General features: G+C 44.6%; 8 protein-coding genes across 8 annotated transcripts; 7 read left to right on the top strand and 1 right to left on the bottom strand.

Moving 5' to 3' along the window:
* Positions 1–50: 50 nt before the first annotated feature.
* On the top strand, positions 51–935 carry TbgDal_V2000 (NADH-cytochrome B5 reductase, putative; the record flags this gene model as incomplete). The annotated part of the gene is made up of 1 exon (XM_011775047.1): positions 51–935. The coding sequence occupies one exon, from the start codon at positions 51–53 to the stop codon at positions 933–935; it is 885 nt and encodes a 294-aa protein (XP_011773349.1).
* Positions 936–2,443: 1,508 nt separating this feature from the next.
* Positions 2,444–3,430, top strand: TbgDal_V1990 (hypothetical protein, conserved; the record flags this gene model as incomplete). The annotated part of the gene is made up of 1 exon (XM_011775046.1): positions 2,444–3,430. The coding sequence occupies one exon, from the start codon at positions 2,444–2,446 to the stop codon at positions 3,428–3,430; it is 987 nt and encodes a 328-aa protein (XP_011773348.1).
* Positions 3,431–3,968: 538 nt separating this feature from the next.
* On the bottom strand, positions 3,969–4,310 carry TbgDal_V1980 (hypothetical protein, unlikely; the record flags this gene model as incomplete). The annotated part of the gene is made up of 1 exon (XM_011775045.1): positions 3,969–4,310. The coding sequence occupies one exon, from the start codon at positions 4,308–4,310 to the stop codon at positions 3,969–3,971; it is 342 nt and encodes a 113-aa protein (XP_011773347.1).
* A 496-nt stretch (positions 4,311–4,806) lies between these two features.
* On the top strand, positions 4,807–8,556 carry TbgDal_V1970 (receptor-type adenylate cyclase GRESAG 4,putative; the record flags this gene model as incomplete). Its single annotated transcript, XM_011775044.1, has 1 exon — positions 4,807–8,556. The coding sequence occupies one exon, from the start codon at positions 4,807–4,809 to the stop codon at positions 8,554–8,556; it is 3,750 nt and encodes a 1,249-aa protein (XP_011773346.1).
* Positions 8,557–10,754: 2,198 nt separating this feature from the next.
* TbgDal_V1960 (T. brucei spp.-specific protein) lies at positions 10,755–11,744 on the top strand (the record flags this gene model as incomplete). The annotated part of the gene is made up of 1 exon (XM_011775043.1): positions 10,755–11,744. The coding sequence occupies one exon, from the start codon at positions 10,755–10,757 to the stop codon at positions 11,742–11,744; it is 990 nt and encodes a 329-aa protein (XP_011773345.1).
* Positions 11,745–12,182: 438 nt separating this feature from the next.
* On the top strand, positions 12,183–13,481 carry TbgDal_V1950 (65 kDa invariant surface glycoprotein, putative; the record flags this gene model as incomplete). The annotated part of the gene is made up of 1 exon (XM_011775042.1): positions 12,183–13,481. One exon carries the CDS (start codon positions 12,183–12,185, stop codon positions 13,479–13,481), a length of 1,299 nt encoding a protein of 432 aa, XP_011773344.1.
* A 673-nt stretch (positions 13,482–14,154) lies between these two features.
* On the top strand, positions 14,155–14,679 carry TbgDal_V1940 (T. brucei spp.-specific protein; the record flags this gene model as incomplete). Its single annotated transcript, XM_011775041.1, has 1 exon — positions 14,155–14,679. One exon carries the CDS (start codon positions 14,155–14,157, stop codon positions 14,677–14,679), a length of 525 nt encoding a protein of 174 aa, XP_011773343.1.
* Positions 14,680–15,123: 444 nt separating this feature from the next.
* Positions 15,124–16,422, top strand: TbgDal_V1930 (65 kDa invariant surface glycoprotein, putative; the record flags this gene model as incomplete). The annotated part of the gene is made up of 1 exon (XM_011775040.1): positions 15,124–16,422. One exon carries the CDS (start codon positions 15,124–15,126, stop codon positions 16,420–16,422), a length of 1,299 nt encoding a protein of 432 aa, XP_011773342.1.
* Positions 16,423–17,025: the final 603 nt, after the last annotated feature.

The following is a 17,025-nucleotide window of genomic DNA, read 5'->3' as shown; positions in this document are numbered from 1 at the left end:
ATCCCCCTCCCTTTTTTACAAAAAAAAAAAGAAAGAAAATAATAATAATAATGGTGCGACTCGCCTTATCTTTCGCTGCATCCCTCACTGCAGGTGTCTTTTATGCCGCACGTCCCTCTAATGGAATAGCAGTGGATTGCGCAACGAAGCAGCCATCAAGTTTCAGTCCGGATAAATTCTCCGCTTTTAAACTCATATCAGCGCAATATGAATCACCCGACACGCGCCGTCTTTGCTTTGGATTGGAAACAGCAGAAACGCCTTTTCATATGCCACCTGGCGCGTGCATCATTGCGCGAATTAAGGATAATAGTGGAAGTGAAATAACGTACCCTTTTGTACCCATTACACCAAATAACACAAAGGGACGCTTCGAAATTTTGGTCAAGAAGAGGCTGAAGGATAAGATGAGTGGCGAACTCTTTCAACTACGGCCCGGGGAGGAGTTACATGTGAAGGGTCCATTTGTGAAAATTCTTTACAAACCAAACATGTGGAAAAGTGTAGGCATGCTGGCAAGCGGCACAGGTATAGCACCCATGTATAGAATGTTACGAGAGATTTTAGATAACCCAAAAGATAACACACACGTGTCTCTCGTGTATGCTAATGAAAAGCGGGGTGACATTCTTTTGGCGAATGAACTATCGAACCTGCAGGCGACGTTCAACAACTTCAACATGTATCTTGCATTACAAGAGGTACCACATCGTTGGTTGGGCGGTATCGGGGAAATTAATGAAGAAATGATTCGTGCCTTTATGCCAAAACCTGGGGAGCGTTACACGAAAATCCTCGTGGCGGGACCTCCAGAACTAATAAAGGAAATAGCTGGTGAAAAGATTTTCAATGAGGGAATGGCTCCCGAGCAGGGACCACTGAAAGGGCTTTTAAAGGACATGGGCTACGCGGAGTCGCAGGTGTTTAAATACTGAAAAAAAAAAAGCCCCATGATGCGTACCCTTTCGGTTCCGCGCGTGGAAGCCGCTTCCTTTCTCCTCTCATGAAAGAAAAAAAAACAAGAAATCAAATGAAATGAAGTGAAGTGAAGGCAAGAAAGGGGATGAGTTATGCACGACGACCATAGTGAAGATGCTGATGATAAATGTTAAAAGATAATGATGGAAGAGGATCAAGAGAGGATAGTTATATCATGTTTGTCAAGGCACTCGGAAACTGAGCCATACTGGGGTAAATGGTACGTAGCGAATGATTTATGTGTTAGTACTCTGTTTGAACGGGTGTCAAACGGGGTTACATTTCCTGGTGTGGGAAGAAACAAAAGAGGGATGGTCCAAGTAGAGGCCGTTAATTATAGTAAGCAACATTATAATAATAATAATTATTATTATTATTATGATTTTGTTACCAGGAACCGTAAAATGGGAGAGGGGGGATATCTTTATGTTTAGGAATTAACGCCTAACATACGGAAGAATTAAAAGGGAAATGCTGCTGAATATTTTGTGTGTGCGCGTGCTCAGGGCCGGATGGATGGATGGATGGGGGAAAAAATGGGGAGGACAGTCATCTATCTAAAGGCAATAATCACCTTTTGTTGTGTGTGCTCGATATTTGTTCCATTTTTTTCTTTTTTTGTTGTTTTGTTAGCGACACCTTTCTTTCCCCTTTGTTTCCTCCCGTGCCCACTGGAAAGTAGTTGATTATAACGACAAAAAAGTGGAAGTGCGGAAGCGTAGTCGTAGTAGCGTGTTTATAAGGACTGATAGTTCTTATGCGTTTACGTATGAGTGGGCGGGGGAGCGAAACCCTCATGTTTGAATTTTTGTTATTGTTGTTATTATTGTTGTTGTTTCCTTTTTTATTATTTGCACCGGTTTTGGCAGCACGTGTAAGAAGTATGTGAAGACCGTCTCTGCGGTGCCGTGAAATTCTGCTTTGAGATTCTTTGACATGAAAGTTTCTTTTTTTTTTAATTTCCTCATGACTTTCATTATAGTGTGAAGGTCGAGTAGCGACAAGGGGGGGGGTGTAAAACACGTGTGGAACGTTGTGGAGGAGGGCGGTGGTTGAGAGAGTTGAGAAAGTACGAAGCTCAGTGATAAAATAAATTAAAAAAAGCAGACGGCTGGTTCGTGGCAGGACAAAGAAATAATTTGAGCTCTTACTTATTGCCCGTCTTCCTTCATGGGTGCGTACGCACACACACACACACACACACACACACACACACACACACACACACACACACACACACACACACACACACACACACACACACACACACACAAACAAATTAATTAAAAAAAGCACGTAAATATTCTGCTTTGTTCTTCCCCACTAATCATGCTGCTTCACCATGCATAATTGAATCATTATTCCTTTCTCTTTTTTTTTCTTTCCTTTTATGCTGTTACCTCCCATTTTTGCACCTTACTACCGTAGCTAATTTTGACGAAGCCACACAAACTAACGCCGCCAGATGCCCGGTACCGACGAATCCGCACCCTACGTGCAGAAAATTGATGATGCACAAAAGAGGGCACTCGTCCCCGCTGTCAAGTCGTACAACAACGAAGCATTCTTACGAAGCACACAAGGTCGCCTTATTCGTATCTTGTGCGAATTTGAGGAGCCCGCCGCAAGATTGCGCAAAAATCACATTCGCTCCACCGTCCTGTTGTTTGGCAGTGCGCGCTCCATGACGAAGGAAGAACACAAAGCTGCCATGGAGAGCCGTGTGACTGCCCTCAAATCCGCATCCGACCCGCAGGAGAAGACTCGCATCGAGACGGAGATGAAGCGCCTGCGAAGTATTGAATGGATGTGCGAATGGATGGAAAGGGTTACCGAGCTGTCGAAACGTATTGCCGAGTTCTCCCTCAAGGAGAAGGAGTTGATTAATGCCTCCTTCTCTCGCCTCCCGGACTATTTCCGGCCAAGTTTGAGCGCAGTTAACAAAGAAACTGACGTGGATGCGGAAGCGGAAGCGGATTTGTTTCACGATTTGGTAGTCACCACTGGCGGGGGACCTGGTTTCATGGAGGCTGCAAACAAGGGCGCATCTTCTGTTCCGGGTGCGCTGACGATGGGAATGGGCATATCGCTTCCCTTTGAAGCAGGGCTCAACCGATATGTGACGGCAGGTCTGGCATTCACATTCCATTATTTCTTCACTCGCAAGTTCTGGATGATGTACTCCTGCCGTGCGATCGTCATCGCGCCCGGGGGATTCGGAACGATGGATGAGGTTTTCGAACTGTTGACGCTGCGGCAGACGCGGAAGATTCCTGAGTTTCCCATTGTTCTCTTCTGCACCAAATTTTGGAAGACAGTGGTGAACTGGGAAGCGCTTGCTGAGTTCGGAACCATATCAAAGGAGGAGGTTGACTCGCTTTGCTTCACCGACTCTGTGGACGAGGCAGTCGCATTCATTCGGAATTTCTTTGTAAAGAATGGAGCATCGTAAGGTAGAGCTTCCCCACCCCACCATTGACATTAGCCACTCCGGTTAGTGGATGCGGGTGCGGGGGAAGCACAGCAGAATGTTAGGGTTTTCCTCGCGTTCTTTCCTTCTTCTTTCCAATTCATTAACGGTGTGGCACTGACAAACTTTGCTGAGCGTCGGAGCCATGCTCTTTTCACTCAATGGCTTCTCATACAACTATTTTCCGGCGATGGTCGTACTTCTTTTTTTTTTCGATTTTTTTTTGATTTTTCGTTGTTCACGTCGTGCGAATGTATTGGGGTTTGGAATCGTCGGCCCCAGCTTTCCATGGAGATTTCGTTAATATTGTTTTGCAGATGCCTCTGTGTGTGTGCGTGTCCTTTCTTTTCCACTCCTCGTTCGCAGAAAGAACGAAATCGATTCCCATGATAATGTGTAGAGAGAGAGAGAGAAAAAAAAAAGGGAAACAAGGGGAAATCAGATGAAATGAAGCGGCAACCGCATTGTTCAGAGGAAGGAAAAGTGGGAGGTAGCCAGACAGGCACACGGAGAGCCAAATTTACACTACTAAATGTCTTTTGGGGAGAAGGGGAAGAGAGACCTTTTTTTTTTTAATTATTAAGAAAAAGAATATATATATATATATATATATATATATATAATACATATGCATATATCTGTGAGGGGAAGGTAAGTAAATATTCGCGTGTTTATGTGTATATATGTGTGCACTGACCTGGTAGCATATTTCTATGCTGCGTGGAGCCAGGAGGCGCCTCTTCGCCCTTATGAAGGAAAGTAACGTTGGTCGGTAAATTTTCATCTTTTTCCCCGTCGTACCGCTCAACAAACCAGGTAGTTTATGGAAATGTGGACAGTCACGCAAAGAGTTCTTCCACATAATATCGGCTGTCACGCACACAGTTTGCACCTTTGGAAACCAATGAAACGATGTGTGTGAGAAGCTTCTAACGCGGTCCCCGTTTGATTATCCCTTTCCATTACCACCACCATGCCATGTACGTATCACAGGGGAAAGTCGCCGAGACTTTAGGGGCACGTGGTCATGTGCAAATGTATATGACCACCACGCTTTATTATTGTTATTTGTGCTATTTTTGCCTATTGCGAACATACCCTTAACTCGAATTCCTTCTCCACTCTTCACTTTCCCACTTTTTTGCATTGGTTTTACCACAATGAAGGGGAGGGATGAAGAAAATATTGTGGTCGCGAATTCACCCACAGTCGCAGCCCATGTCTGTACTTCACTACCCAACGTCACAACGCATTTCCATTTCCCCTTTTTTTTCTTCTTTTTTTTTGTTCACTTTCTTAGACCGCCACCTTCTGCTTACACTTAGACTGCAGATCCATTTGAGCCATTTGCTGATATTATGAACGACAGGACGAGTTTACTCGGGAGCAAATGGAGAAAAAGAGGAGGAGAAAAGTCCGTCCACGTTAAAGGGAGCGCCAATGGTGTTGGTGTTGGCCTTCGCTGTGAAGGGAAGGATAACTCAAGAGTCCCAAGGTTGTGGGTGTCATTGTTTATGTTTTCGCTGTTGATGTTGCTTCCGATGCCACTGCGGGCTTCCGTGCATTCGGGAGATAACGTTACAGTGACTGTGCTGTGCCTTATGCGTGGCCTCCGTGCTCCCTCACCAATTGGTGATGCCATCATTTCTGGTTTCAACAGCTCGCTCGCTGCGCGTAATTGGACTGCAGCGCGAAATGTGCACGTTGTTCCTGTAAGCTGGGGATCTTATGGTAATCAAAGCATTGATGCGCTTGACAAGAAACTTTCAAACAAATCGGAATTACTGGTGCTGCTCGGGCCGTTGAGTGACCGTGATGTCTTAGCCGTGACACCTCTACTCGAAAAGCACAATGTAATTGCCTTCGCCCCAGTTACTGGGTCAAGCGGGCTCCGCAAGTGGACACCGCATTTGTACTTCCTTGGAGCCGATCCTGTTGCCGAACTCATCGCCCTCATTTACTACGCACTGAGTCAACTACGACCACTTCGATTGGGTTTAATGCATTTGCACAATACCTCTTATGGTGAGGTACAGTATGAACTCACGATGAGGCTGATTTCAAGAATGGGGCGTGATCTCTGCGGAGTTTTTGCGCTAGAAAGTTCCGATTATGGTTCGGCTAGCGGTGAAGTCTTCAATGCGATGTGGAGTCGATTCGCTTCCTTGCATCCGCAGGGTGTGCTTGTATTAGGGCCTCCCAACACAGATACGTTCAAGTTTCTTTTGGCGGTGCCTTCGGACGAACGCACAAAAGATATGTACATCCTGGCCCCATCTGCGCTGCAGCCAGCTATTAGCATCATAGCTGAAGAACTCCGTCGAAGTGGAAAGGTCGCCTTTGCGTCAGGTCAAGTTATTATCACGGGAACAAACCCGCTCGCAACCGACGTCAAACACCATGCCGTACGACGGTTTCAGAAGGAAATGAGGTCATATCTAAAGGCGCAAAAGAACGAAAGTAGCCCCGGTGGTGAAGACCATTTTCTCAAGCATGCCACCACTGGGAAGCTGGCGGTGCTTGGATGGGTTGCCGGTGAGACACTGCTGCAAGCGCTAAGCAATCGCGAGTGGCTAACGAGCAGGGAAGAATTTAAAAAATCGCTGTACAATCAGCGCCGGTACGTGATTGATGACCTCGTCATTGGTGACTACGGTGGCGAATGCACAGGCTCCGCAGCCGCTCAGGGCGCTACATGCCGTTGTAACCAGGGTGGGCATGTGATTTACATGAACAGGTTGGAAGAGAACGGTAACCTTTCGCCCTTGGCGGATGGGCTAATCACGCGCGACGTATCAGGGTGCTACAGTGATTCCGGTGGGTTGCACGCTCCGCTAATCGGTCTTTTCATCCTAACATTAGATGACCCCATTGCATTAAGGGCGGCGACAATTATGCGCAATGCGGCATCGGTCAGCGTTAGTAGGGGGCATCATGAGCAGTCGAATAGGTTATTTATGCATACGCTTCCCGCACTTTCAGATGGACTGACTGGTAGCTTGCAGCAAGAGTTGAATACCAGGACAGTTACAGCCGTATTTGGCGTAGTGCATCCTACAATAATGCGGACGCCGGGTTTGGCGTTCATTGATCCCGTGCCCCTCACCCCACAGCTAAATCGCCGTATGAAGAATGTGATCCATTTGTCGCCTACACTTGAGCAACAACTCTTCGTGTTGGCGGCATACATTTCGAGCAGCAGCGGCAGCGGCGTGCGGGCCGTCATTCGGGGGGAGGACTCTAATGCAATCGGGGACGTACTGACAAGGACGCTCGCGACATTTGGTGTGACGCCGCATTCTCTGGTGACAGCACGAGTCAATGAAACAATAGAAGGTGCACTTCCTGTTTACGGCAATGTGTTCATTATTGGTCTCACTGCCAGCGATGTTGGTTCAGTAGTGGCACACATGGAACGCAACCCGGACGTACATGTGCTGGTTCCGTTCTTCGATGTTGTGCTTCTATACGATGAGGTTTTGAAAGCTTTCAACGGTAGCTCAAGCGCCAACCGACTGCTAATTGCAACAAACCTGCCGCACTGGGCAGAGGTCCACAGCTCATCCGAAATCGTACAGGGGTTTCACGCCGCGCTTCCAGACCCAGCGCAGTGGACGCCATTGGCATTGGTGGGTTTCGCCGCCGCACGAGTAGTTCGGACTATCATTCCGCGTATAGAAAAGGTGACCGGGGAGACGGTGATTAATCTTTTCTATAACAACATCGGTGTGAGTGCCGGCGATATGTACTATGGCCCTTTCAACCATGGCGAGTGTGTTAACGACGATGTCGATGGTCTTGGCGATGGTGGATGTGCTGTGAACTATGGAGCAACCCGCATCTCCGTGTGGTCGATGGCACGTGTGTTGAATGCCTCTGTACCCGCTCTCGCTCTACCCGTCACGCCGTCGATGCAATATCATGACCCGAACGCGGCTGGATCTACAGGCTCAACGCTCATAGGCATCGTCGTTGGTTCTCTCTTCACTGTGTTTCTGTTTGTGGCGATAGTTGTTTGTCAATTGTACTTCGCACAGCGTAGTGCCCGTGACAACGGGAATGCGCCGAAGGAACTGTCAGATCCTGTGACGCTTGTTTTCACAGACATTGAAAGCAGCACTGCGCAGTGGTCGGCATACCCCGAGTTGATGCCCGATGCTGTTGACCTGCACCACCGCTTGATTCGGTCACTTATTGTGCGATACAACTGTTATGAGGTAAAGACGGTTGGAGACTCCTTCATGATTGCTTGCAAGGACCCCTTCGCTGCCGTACAGCTTGCACATGATCTGCAACGGACATTCTTGCACCACAACTGGGGGACGACTGCGTTCGATGAGCTCTACCGAGATATGGAGCGGCGGCGAGCTGAAGAAGAAGAGGGGTATACTCCGCCGTCCGCACATCTGGATCCTAACGTGTACGACCAGCTGTGGAGTGGCCTGCGTGTGCGTGTTGGGATTCACACCGGGTTATGCGAAATTCGGAATGATGAGGTTACTAAAGGATATGACTACTACGGACACACATCAAACATGGCAGCGCGGACGGAAGGTGTGGCAGATGGTGGGCAGGTGTTAATGACACGTGCGACATACATGTCGCTGAGGGCCGAGGAACGGCGGCAGTTTGATGTCACCGCACTTGCTCCCGTTGAACTTCGCGGTGTGAACGCACCTGTGGAAATATGGCAACTGAATGCTGTGCCGGGAAGGATCTTTGCAGCGCTGGATATCGATAAGGACACTTGTGTCTTCGGTGATAGCTCTGAAGGCTCTATTTCCAGCGGCGAACGCGGTCTCTCAGGCAATGCAATAACGCGTTCAGCCCAAACTATTGTCGACTCCCTCAATGCCCTACTGGGCACGTTTACAGCCGCACAACGACGGAAAGCATTGATGCCCTTTTGCGAACGGTGGCGTGTTGCGTTGCCACCCGAGGCAGGATTCGTATGGAGCGATGACTACTGTAGGCAAGTCATACATATTGTTGCTGCGAAGGTTGGAAAGGTCATAGATCACACTGTGGTCTCTCAATCCACGGGACGCAGCACAAGTATCGCCACTGGGCAGTTGAGCGATATTGATGGCTTTACGGTAACGTTATGACAATGTTTACAGGTGATTTGGTTTATTCACTGCTCGGCTAAGCTTTGCATTTGTTCTCTGCTTGTTCCCAACCCTGAGTCCGCCGTACGCGCGGCTCACCCCACCCTCCGCATTTTTTGTTACCATAGCCATTATGGCATCCCTTTAGTTTAACGTGTTTTTACCATTATATATTATCTTATTCTTGCCCACTAAACTTCGTCTTTACACAGTAACCAACAAAAGGTAAGGAAATGGGGGTTGACAAGAGCATCGCATCTCCCTTTCCCTTTTTCTTTTCGTCTATATATTTGTTTCAAGCCCCGTGCCTTATATCGTGCGCTTTTCTCTCTTTTTGTTTCCGTGGCGCGCGCTTGCGGGCTCGGGCATCATAGTGTAACGGGGTAGATATATCGAATGATAATCTTCACGTATGTTCTCCCTTCTTTATTTCGCTATACGCTCCTTATTCCTTTTATTTCTTGACTTCCCTCTTTTCTTCCACCCTTTCTTCATTAACCTGGGTGCGGGCTCACATGTATTTGTTCTCTTGGTTTTTCTTTTAAAAATTCCCGTTTGTTTGTTTCTTTGGTTTCTTTCGTGTATATCTCCGGTCCTGTGTTTTATATTTATTGTCCCCATACGCACACATGGGTGATCACTAACCGTCCCTTCTATTTTGTTTATACAAGCGCATTTACTTTGCGGGGATTGTTTCCGCTACACGCATGCACATACACGCAAATATATATTTCTCTCCTTTTTATTTTGTTGTTTTCTTATTTTCTCCCCTCCCTTCCCCTTCCCCACTTCGTCATGCAGGTAGACAAATCCAATGTTGTATTCATTATTTTAATGGTACCGTATCCACTACAACGCGCAGCACATATGTTCCTTCCGCTTTAAATCTAATACATTGGGAAAGATAAACACGTGACATCGTCCTCTTCTCTGCAGTGAAAGTTGTGTTGTTGGGTTTTTTATATTTAAAAAAAAAAAAGAAGTTGTGGCGCCACGTAACTATTGCAGGTGTGAAAGTTTATCGTCGACGTGAAATAATGATTCCGCGGAGGGCACGTTGGAAAGCTACGCGTGTGCGTGCTGCCGTTGGTATCACCTCTAGCATTTAAAATTTGGATGAAATTGAGTGAGGTCGATAGTTATTTTTGAAAGAAGTTGGCGTATCATCGAAAGCATTATGTTGTCACAGCTGTCATTGTCTCTTGTAATGACGTGTTTTTTTTTAATTTTTCCATTTTCTTTCCTTCTACAAATGTTTGGACTTCACTTCAATTTAATTCATGATTGTTGCAAACTGAGTGCTCGCCGACTTACCCACAAATTAATGCGGGTTTGTTTCCTTGTTCCTCCGTGCAGCATATAACGCGTAAATTGGAATCCTCGTTTTGCTTTTAGCCATTTCACATTTATGAACCATTCCTTTCAGGGCAAAAATTTAAACGGCGTTGGAGATTTGGTTCTCTCTTTTTTTTTTCTTCTCCCTCTAATTGTCACACACAATTCGCTCGTGCCACATGAAAAGTAACCAACAGATGTGCGAAGCCAATGATTTTCATGCACAACAGACCGCAATATCAAATGCCGCGGAGATGTTTTGCACCGGTGTGTCATATTTTGTGGGAATATTCAGTTTTGGTTTGGCCGCATGTCTCATCTAATGGAACCCAATGACCCTTCTTTTTTTATTATTATTATTACAAATATATGCACGCGCTTACGCCCACATGCCAATCCCTAAGTGTGAAGCAGAGACCGTAGCCAAAGGAGAAAAAAAAACAAAAAAGAGGCAGATGAAACAAGTGGGTCGGTAACCGAGTTTAAGTAGTTCACTAAACAGACCGCCAGTCGTGAGCGAGCGATGGAATATATAAAAAATATTTAAATTATTTACAAATATGTGTGTATGTCGTGTTGTTCGACCTTACGTAAATTAAATATGAAGGGCACCGCATTAATGCACAAACGGTTAATCAGTTAGTTAGTGTTAGACGTAACGAAACCAATTAGAAACCTCAAGTAGTGGCGACAAATTTGTCGCCCCCGCACTTTTTTCCCCTCATTCGGATGGAAGGAGGTACTTTATAGTTTCCTTCCCGCTGTTCTCCTCCATATCACGAACGTAACTATATATATATATTTTTCTGAATAATAATAATAATAATACTAATACTAGCGTATGGGAATCTATCGATTTTCCGATGCAGATATACTCATGCGTCAGAAAATGTGTGCATGACATCTTTTTTTTTCTCCCTGATTACTACCAAGACAAAGGCAAAATGAACATTGTGGCGAAGAGGGCGAGAGAAGAAACGGAAGTTCCGTATAGTTATTTCCAAGAAACTCTAAAGATTGCGAAATTTGGGGGTTTAAAAAACTTGGTGATACTTTCCCGTGAATTCACCGCCACCAAAAGCCTGGATATAAAACAATGTGATGAGTTCAAAACCTTTAAAGGAGTGGAACAGTTACAAGGTTTACAGAAAATAACGGTTACAGACAGTCGCACAGTTTCTGAATTAGAACCTCTGAAGCATTGCAAAGCGTTAGAAAGTTTAAAACTCACGCACTGTCAGGGTATAGGCAGGTTAAAGGGCTTGGGGCAATGTAAAGCCTTGAAGAGCTTTCTTGTGAGTAATTGTGGCAGTATTAAAAGTTTTAGTATGTTCAGGTATCATGAGAGTATAAGAGAAATACGAATTGATGAGTGTGAGCTCTTGCGTAATGTTGATGTGCGTGAAGCAAATAATCTTCTCAAACTGATCATTGAAAAGTGTAAAGCGTTGGAAGATGTATATGTGGGTGGATGTGTAAAGATGGAGGTTATTGATATTCGTGAATGTGTCGGCTTACAGAAGGTAAGAGGACTAAAACATGTGAAGGAATTGCGGGAATTGAATTTATCTGGGTGTCGAAACCTGCGAGAGATAACTGGAATACACAGGTATGAGGACACGAGGTTGGAGAAGCTGAATGTTAAGTGTTGTGAGAAGCTGGAGGATTTGAGATTTTTGAGATATTGTAGGGTGCTGAAGAGTATTGTGATTTCTGATAGTGTGGTTACACAGGAGAGGCTGAAATTATTCAACTACAGGGTGGAAGTTGTCAGTGAAACAGAATACTATTCAAAACGTAGCGGTGACAATGACACCTCCCACTCAACTCATAATGAACAAGTTGTTAGGTAGCTAATTTATGAATGTTACTATTCGTTTGTTCATAGCCAGTAATCATCACATCAAAAGGAAATACTTCTTTCATACATGATATATGCATATGTGTACTCACCTCCCATGGAATTGGAAATAAGAGAAGCCATAAGCAACTACAAGTTGGTGTGGCAAAATACTTATTTTATCCTTCAGCAAAACTAGGAAACAAGGATATCGACAGGATATCTGAGAGTGGAAAGTTGTTACTGTTGGAATGATGTGATTGCCTTTGTAAGATAATATGATTATGAAGTGGAAGTAAAGATGATAACTGCGGTTGTATTGCTAAAGTTACAATAATGTTTGCTGATGATTATATGAGTATTGCTTCTTTTTGTGCATAATTGCATTTATGTGGGAAAGTGATCTGGCTTGCGAAATATACAAAGAAGCGAAGTTTGATACAAGGGAAATATGATAAGGTGTTCCTTGGTTGCGGTTACCTTTGCAGGTTTACTGCTACGAGTGGTGGTAGCGAACTCGAATGCAAAGTTGACCAAAGATGGTGCGTTGGCGCTGTGTAAGCTGACGGATGTCGCTGATCTTGTTGCAACAAAAAAAGCAGATAAAATCAGAAAGGACACTGAAGGTTTCGCAGATGAGTTGAAACTCTGGCTGGACAGGTTGGAACACTGGTTACAAACGCTGGAAACCCGTGCACACAGCAACAACGGCTATTCGAAACTTTCGGATGCTGATACTAAAAAGGTAAAGGAAATATACGAAAAGGCGAAAGGTAAAGTGAGTGAACAACTCCCGAAAGCGAAAGAATTTGGCGAGGAAGCTGGAAAACGCCATCAGGAGGTGACCGAGGCAGCAAAGAGGGCGCGAGGATGGGGACTTGATGATGAGGGTCAAAACTCAAGTGGACTTCACCAGCTTTTAGAGTGGTACTGCGGAACGAAGGAAGATAATGCAAACAATCAGAAGTGTGATGGTGTTAAAGTAAAAGAACACTACTTAGGGCGGGAAAGGAACCCAATTGATTGCAAAGGAACGGGTTCTACAGTGCCGTTTTACCTGGATGTGACATCAGGGACGATGAAAGAGGCCTTAGAGAATTGGGAGAGGAAGAAGCCAAAAAGCGACGGTGAGCCAGTCAACAACAACTGGAAGGCCAACTACGACTCAGCTGTAAAAAAAATGGAGGAACTCGAAGAGTCACACGAAAAGGGGAAAAAGACAGTTAACGATGTATCTGGCTTTTATAATGCAGCGTACGCTCTTCATAGTGGATTGAGTGCAGGCAAGCCACTCAGCGAAGTTTTGGTCGAAGCCAAGGAAGCAAGCAGAAAGGGTGCAAAATTCACTAACCCTGGAGGTGCCGCTCCCGAAACCACACAGCGAGGGATTGGCACTTCAACTGGAGAGAGTGGAGCAACAGAAACAACAGGAGGATCAACAACAATATCAACAGGAACAGGAACAACAAGTGGAACCGAACCAGAGGTCGTTGGAGCTGATGCGGACTTCGGTGACCTCCTGGAGACTAGTGATAGATCAGCACTAAGCAGTAAGATCAAGGAAAGCAAGGTAATACTTATGGCTGTTCTCATACCTGTCGCTATCCTCGCGATTATTACAGCTGTGGTGCTTGTGTTTGTGAGACGAAGAAGAGGTAATGCTGAAGATGTAATTGATGAGAAAGGTGAGGCAGTTTCTTCACCTGACAAAAAGGGTGGGGCAACCTCTCCATGTTACAGGAAGGAATGAATGATATTATCATCTCTTGCTTATTTTGCTTAGTTTAGGAAGGGCTAACCTCTGGAGAGGTTAAAATTTAAAAATTTCTCACCTGTTGCGGGAGAGGTTTCCCTTCCATTATATATGACATTTTTATTCCACCCTCCGTCCCCATCCCCTCAAAATAAAAATAATAATAATAAACTATTTTTTCTGCAATAAATATTACGGGAGATGTGAAAATGGGTTGTATGTGCATATCTACAGCCCAAGCTGGCGTGAAGTAAAGGCGCATGTGTAGCACACTCCCCCCCCCCTTCATATGAAACAGTGCTTGTAAGATGTGCAATCTTCCCATCAAACAATTCAAAAATGTGGAGGTGTGGCCTGGCCATTTAGAAACGAATATATTTCCCCCTATTTATGGTGTAATAAGAAAATTCTTATTCCGTGAAGGGAATAGTGAGGTAAATAATCATATTTCGTATGCATTTTTAGTGAGACCTGCAGGGACCTGACACGGCTCATGAAACAATGGCGTCAGTGACAATATCTAATAAACTCATGGTCGATAAAAGACTGGGCATAAGGCAATGTGAAACTCACGCACTGTTGGGATATAAGCAGGTTAAAGGGCTTGGGGCAATGTAAAGCCTTGAAGAGCTTTCTTGTGAGTAATTGTGGCAGTATTAAAAGCTTTAGTATGTTCAGATATCATGAGAGTATAAGGGAAATACGAATTGATGAGTGTGAGCTCTTGCGTAATGTTGATGTGCGTGAAGCAAATAATCCTCTCAAACTGATCATTGAAAAGTGTAAAGCGTTGGAAGATGTATATGTGGGTGGATGTGTAAAGATGGAGGTTATTGATATTCGTGAATGTGTCGGCTTACAGAAGGTAAGAGGACTAAAACATGTGAAGGAATTGCGGGAATTGAATTTATCTGGGTGTCGAAACCTGCGAGAGATAACTGGAATACACAGGTATGAGGACACGAGGTTGGAGAAGCTGAATGTTAAGTGTTGTGAGAAGCTGGAGGATTTGAGATTTTTGAGATATTGTAGGGTGTTGAAGAGTATTGTGATTTCTGATAGTGTGGTTACACAGGAGAGGCTGAAATTATTCAACTACAGGGTGGAAGTTGTCAGTGAAACAGAATACTATTCAAAACGTAGCGGTGACAATGACACCTCCCACTCAACTCATAACGACCAAGTTGTTAGGTAGCTAATTTATGAATGTTACTATTTGTTTGTTCATATCCAGTAATCATCACATCAAAAGGAAATACTTCTTTCATACATGATATATGCATATGTGTACTCACCTCCCATGGAATTGGAAATAAGAGAAGCCATAAGCAACTACAAGTTGGTGTGGCAAAATATTTATTTTATCCTTCAGCAAAACTAGGAAACAAGGATATCGACAGGATATCTGAGAGTGGAAAGTTTTTACTGTTGGAATGATGCAATTGCCTTTGTAAGATAATATGATTATGAAGTGGAAGTAAAGATGATAACTGCGGTTGTATTGCTGAAACTACAATAATGTTTGCTGATGATTCTATGAGTATTGCTTGTTTTTTTTTGTGCATAATTGCATTTATGTGGGAAAGTGAACTTGCTTGCGAAACATACATAAAGAAGCGAAGTTTGATACAAGGGAAATATGATAAGGTATTCCTTGGTTGCGGTTATCTTTGCAGGTTTACTGCTACGAGTGGTGGTAGCAAGTGGGAGCACAAAGCTAAACAAGGAAGGTGCATTGGCGCTGTGTAAGCTAACGGATGTCGCTGATCTTGTTGCAAGAAGAAAAGCAGATTATATCAAAGATAAAACTAAAGGCTTTGAGGAAGAACTAAAACTATGGTTGGATAGGTTGGAACACTGGTTACAAACGCTACAAGACCCTGGACAGAGTAACAATGGCTATTCGAAACTTTCGGACGCTGATACTAAAAAGGTGAAGGACATATACGAAAGGGCAAAGGATAAATTAAAGGAGAAGCTGCCAGAAGCAGAAAAGTATGGCGAGGAAGCGAAAAAACACTGCCAGTCGGTGACAGAGGCAGCAAAAAAGGCGCGAGGATGGGGACTTGATGATGAGGGTAAAAACTCAAGTGGACTTCACCAGCTTTTAGAGTGGTACTGCGGAACGAAGGAAGATAATGCAAACAATCAGAAGTGTTATGGTGTTGAAATAAAATACCACTACTTAGGGCGGGAAAGGAACCCAATTGATTGCAAAGGAACGGGCTATACGGCTGTGTTTTACCTAGATGTATCCTCGGAAACGATGAAACAGGCCTTAGAGGATTGGGACAAAAAAAAGCCGGAAGCAACAGACCACGACCGCAACGCATGGAGGGCAGATTACACCAAAACGATGGATGAGCTAACGAAACTCGAGGAATCGTATAGCAAAGGTAAAAAGACTTGTGATGATGTATCTGGCTTTTACAATGCAGCACATGTCGTTCATAGCGGATTGAGTGCAGGCAAGCCACTCAGCGAAGTTTTAGTGGAAGCCAAGGAAGCAAGCAAAAGGGGTGCGAAAATTACAAACCCTGGAGGTGCCGCTCCCGAGGCCACACAGCGAGGGGTTGGCACTTCAACTGGAGAGAGTGGGGCAACAGAGACAACAGGAGGATCATCATCATCATCATCAACAGGAACAGGAACAACAAGCGGAACAGAATCAGAGGTCGTTGGAGCTGATGCCGATTTTGGTGACCTCCTAGAGACTAGTGATAGATCAGCACTAAGCAGTAAGATCAAGGAGAGCAAGGTAATACTTATGGCTGTTCTCATACCTGTCGCTATCCTCGCGATTATTACAGCTGTGGTGCTTGTGTTTGTGAGACGAAGAAGAGGTAATGCTGAAGATGTAATTGATGAGAAAGGTGAGGCAGTTTCTTCACCTGACAAAAAGGGTGGGGCAACCTCTCCATGTTACAGGAAGGAATGAATGATATTATCATCTCTTGCTTATTTTGCTTAGTTTAGGAAGGGCTAACCTCTGGAGAGGTTAAAATTTAAAAATTTCTCACCTGTTGCGGGAGAGGTTTCCCTTCCATTATATATGACATTTTTATTCCACCCTCCGTCCCCATCCCCTCAAAATAAAAATAATAATAATAAACTATTTTTTCTGCAATAAATATTACGGGAGATGTGAAAATGGGTTGTATGTGCATATCTACAGCCCAAGCTGGCGTGAAGTAAAGGCGCATGTGTAGCACACTCCCCCCCCCCCTTCATATGAAACAGTGCTTGTAAGATGTGCAATCTTCCCATCAAACAATTCAAAAATGTGGAGGTGTGGCCTGGCCATTTAGAAACGAATATATTTCCCCCTATTTATGGTGTAATAAGAAAATTCTTATTCCGTGAAGGGAATAGTGAGGTAAATAATCATATTTCGTATGCATTTTTAGTGAGACCTGCAGGGACCTGACACGGCTCATGAAACAATGGCGTCAGTGACAATATCTAATAAACTCATGGTCGATAAAAGACTGGGCATAAGGCAATGTGAAACTCACGCACTGTCAGGGTATAGGCAGGTTAA

This window comes from Trypanosoma brucei, chromosome 5 (assembly GCF_000210295.1).
Source record: "Trypanosoma brucei gambiense DAL972 chromosome 5, complete sequence".
Classification (NCBI taxonomy): Eukaryota; Euglenozoa; class Kinetoplastea; order Trypanosomatida; family Trypanosomatidae; genus Trypanosoma; species Trypanosoma brucei.
This window is presented reverse-complemented; position numbering and strand designations above follow the sequence as displayed.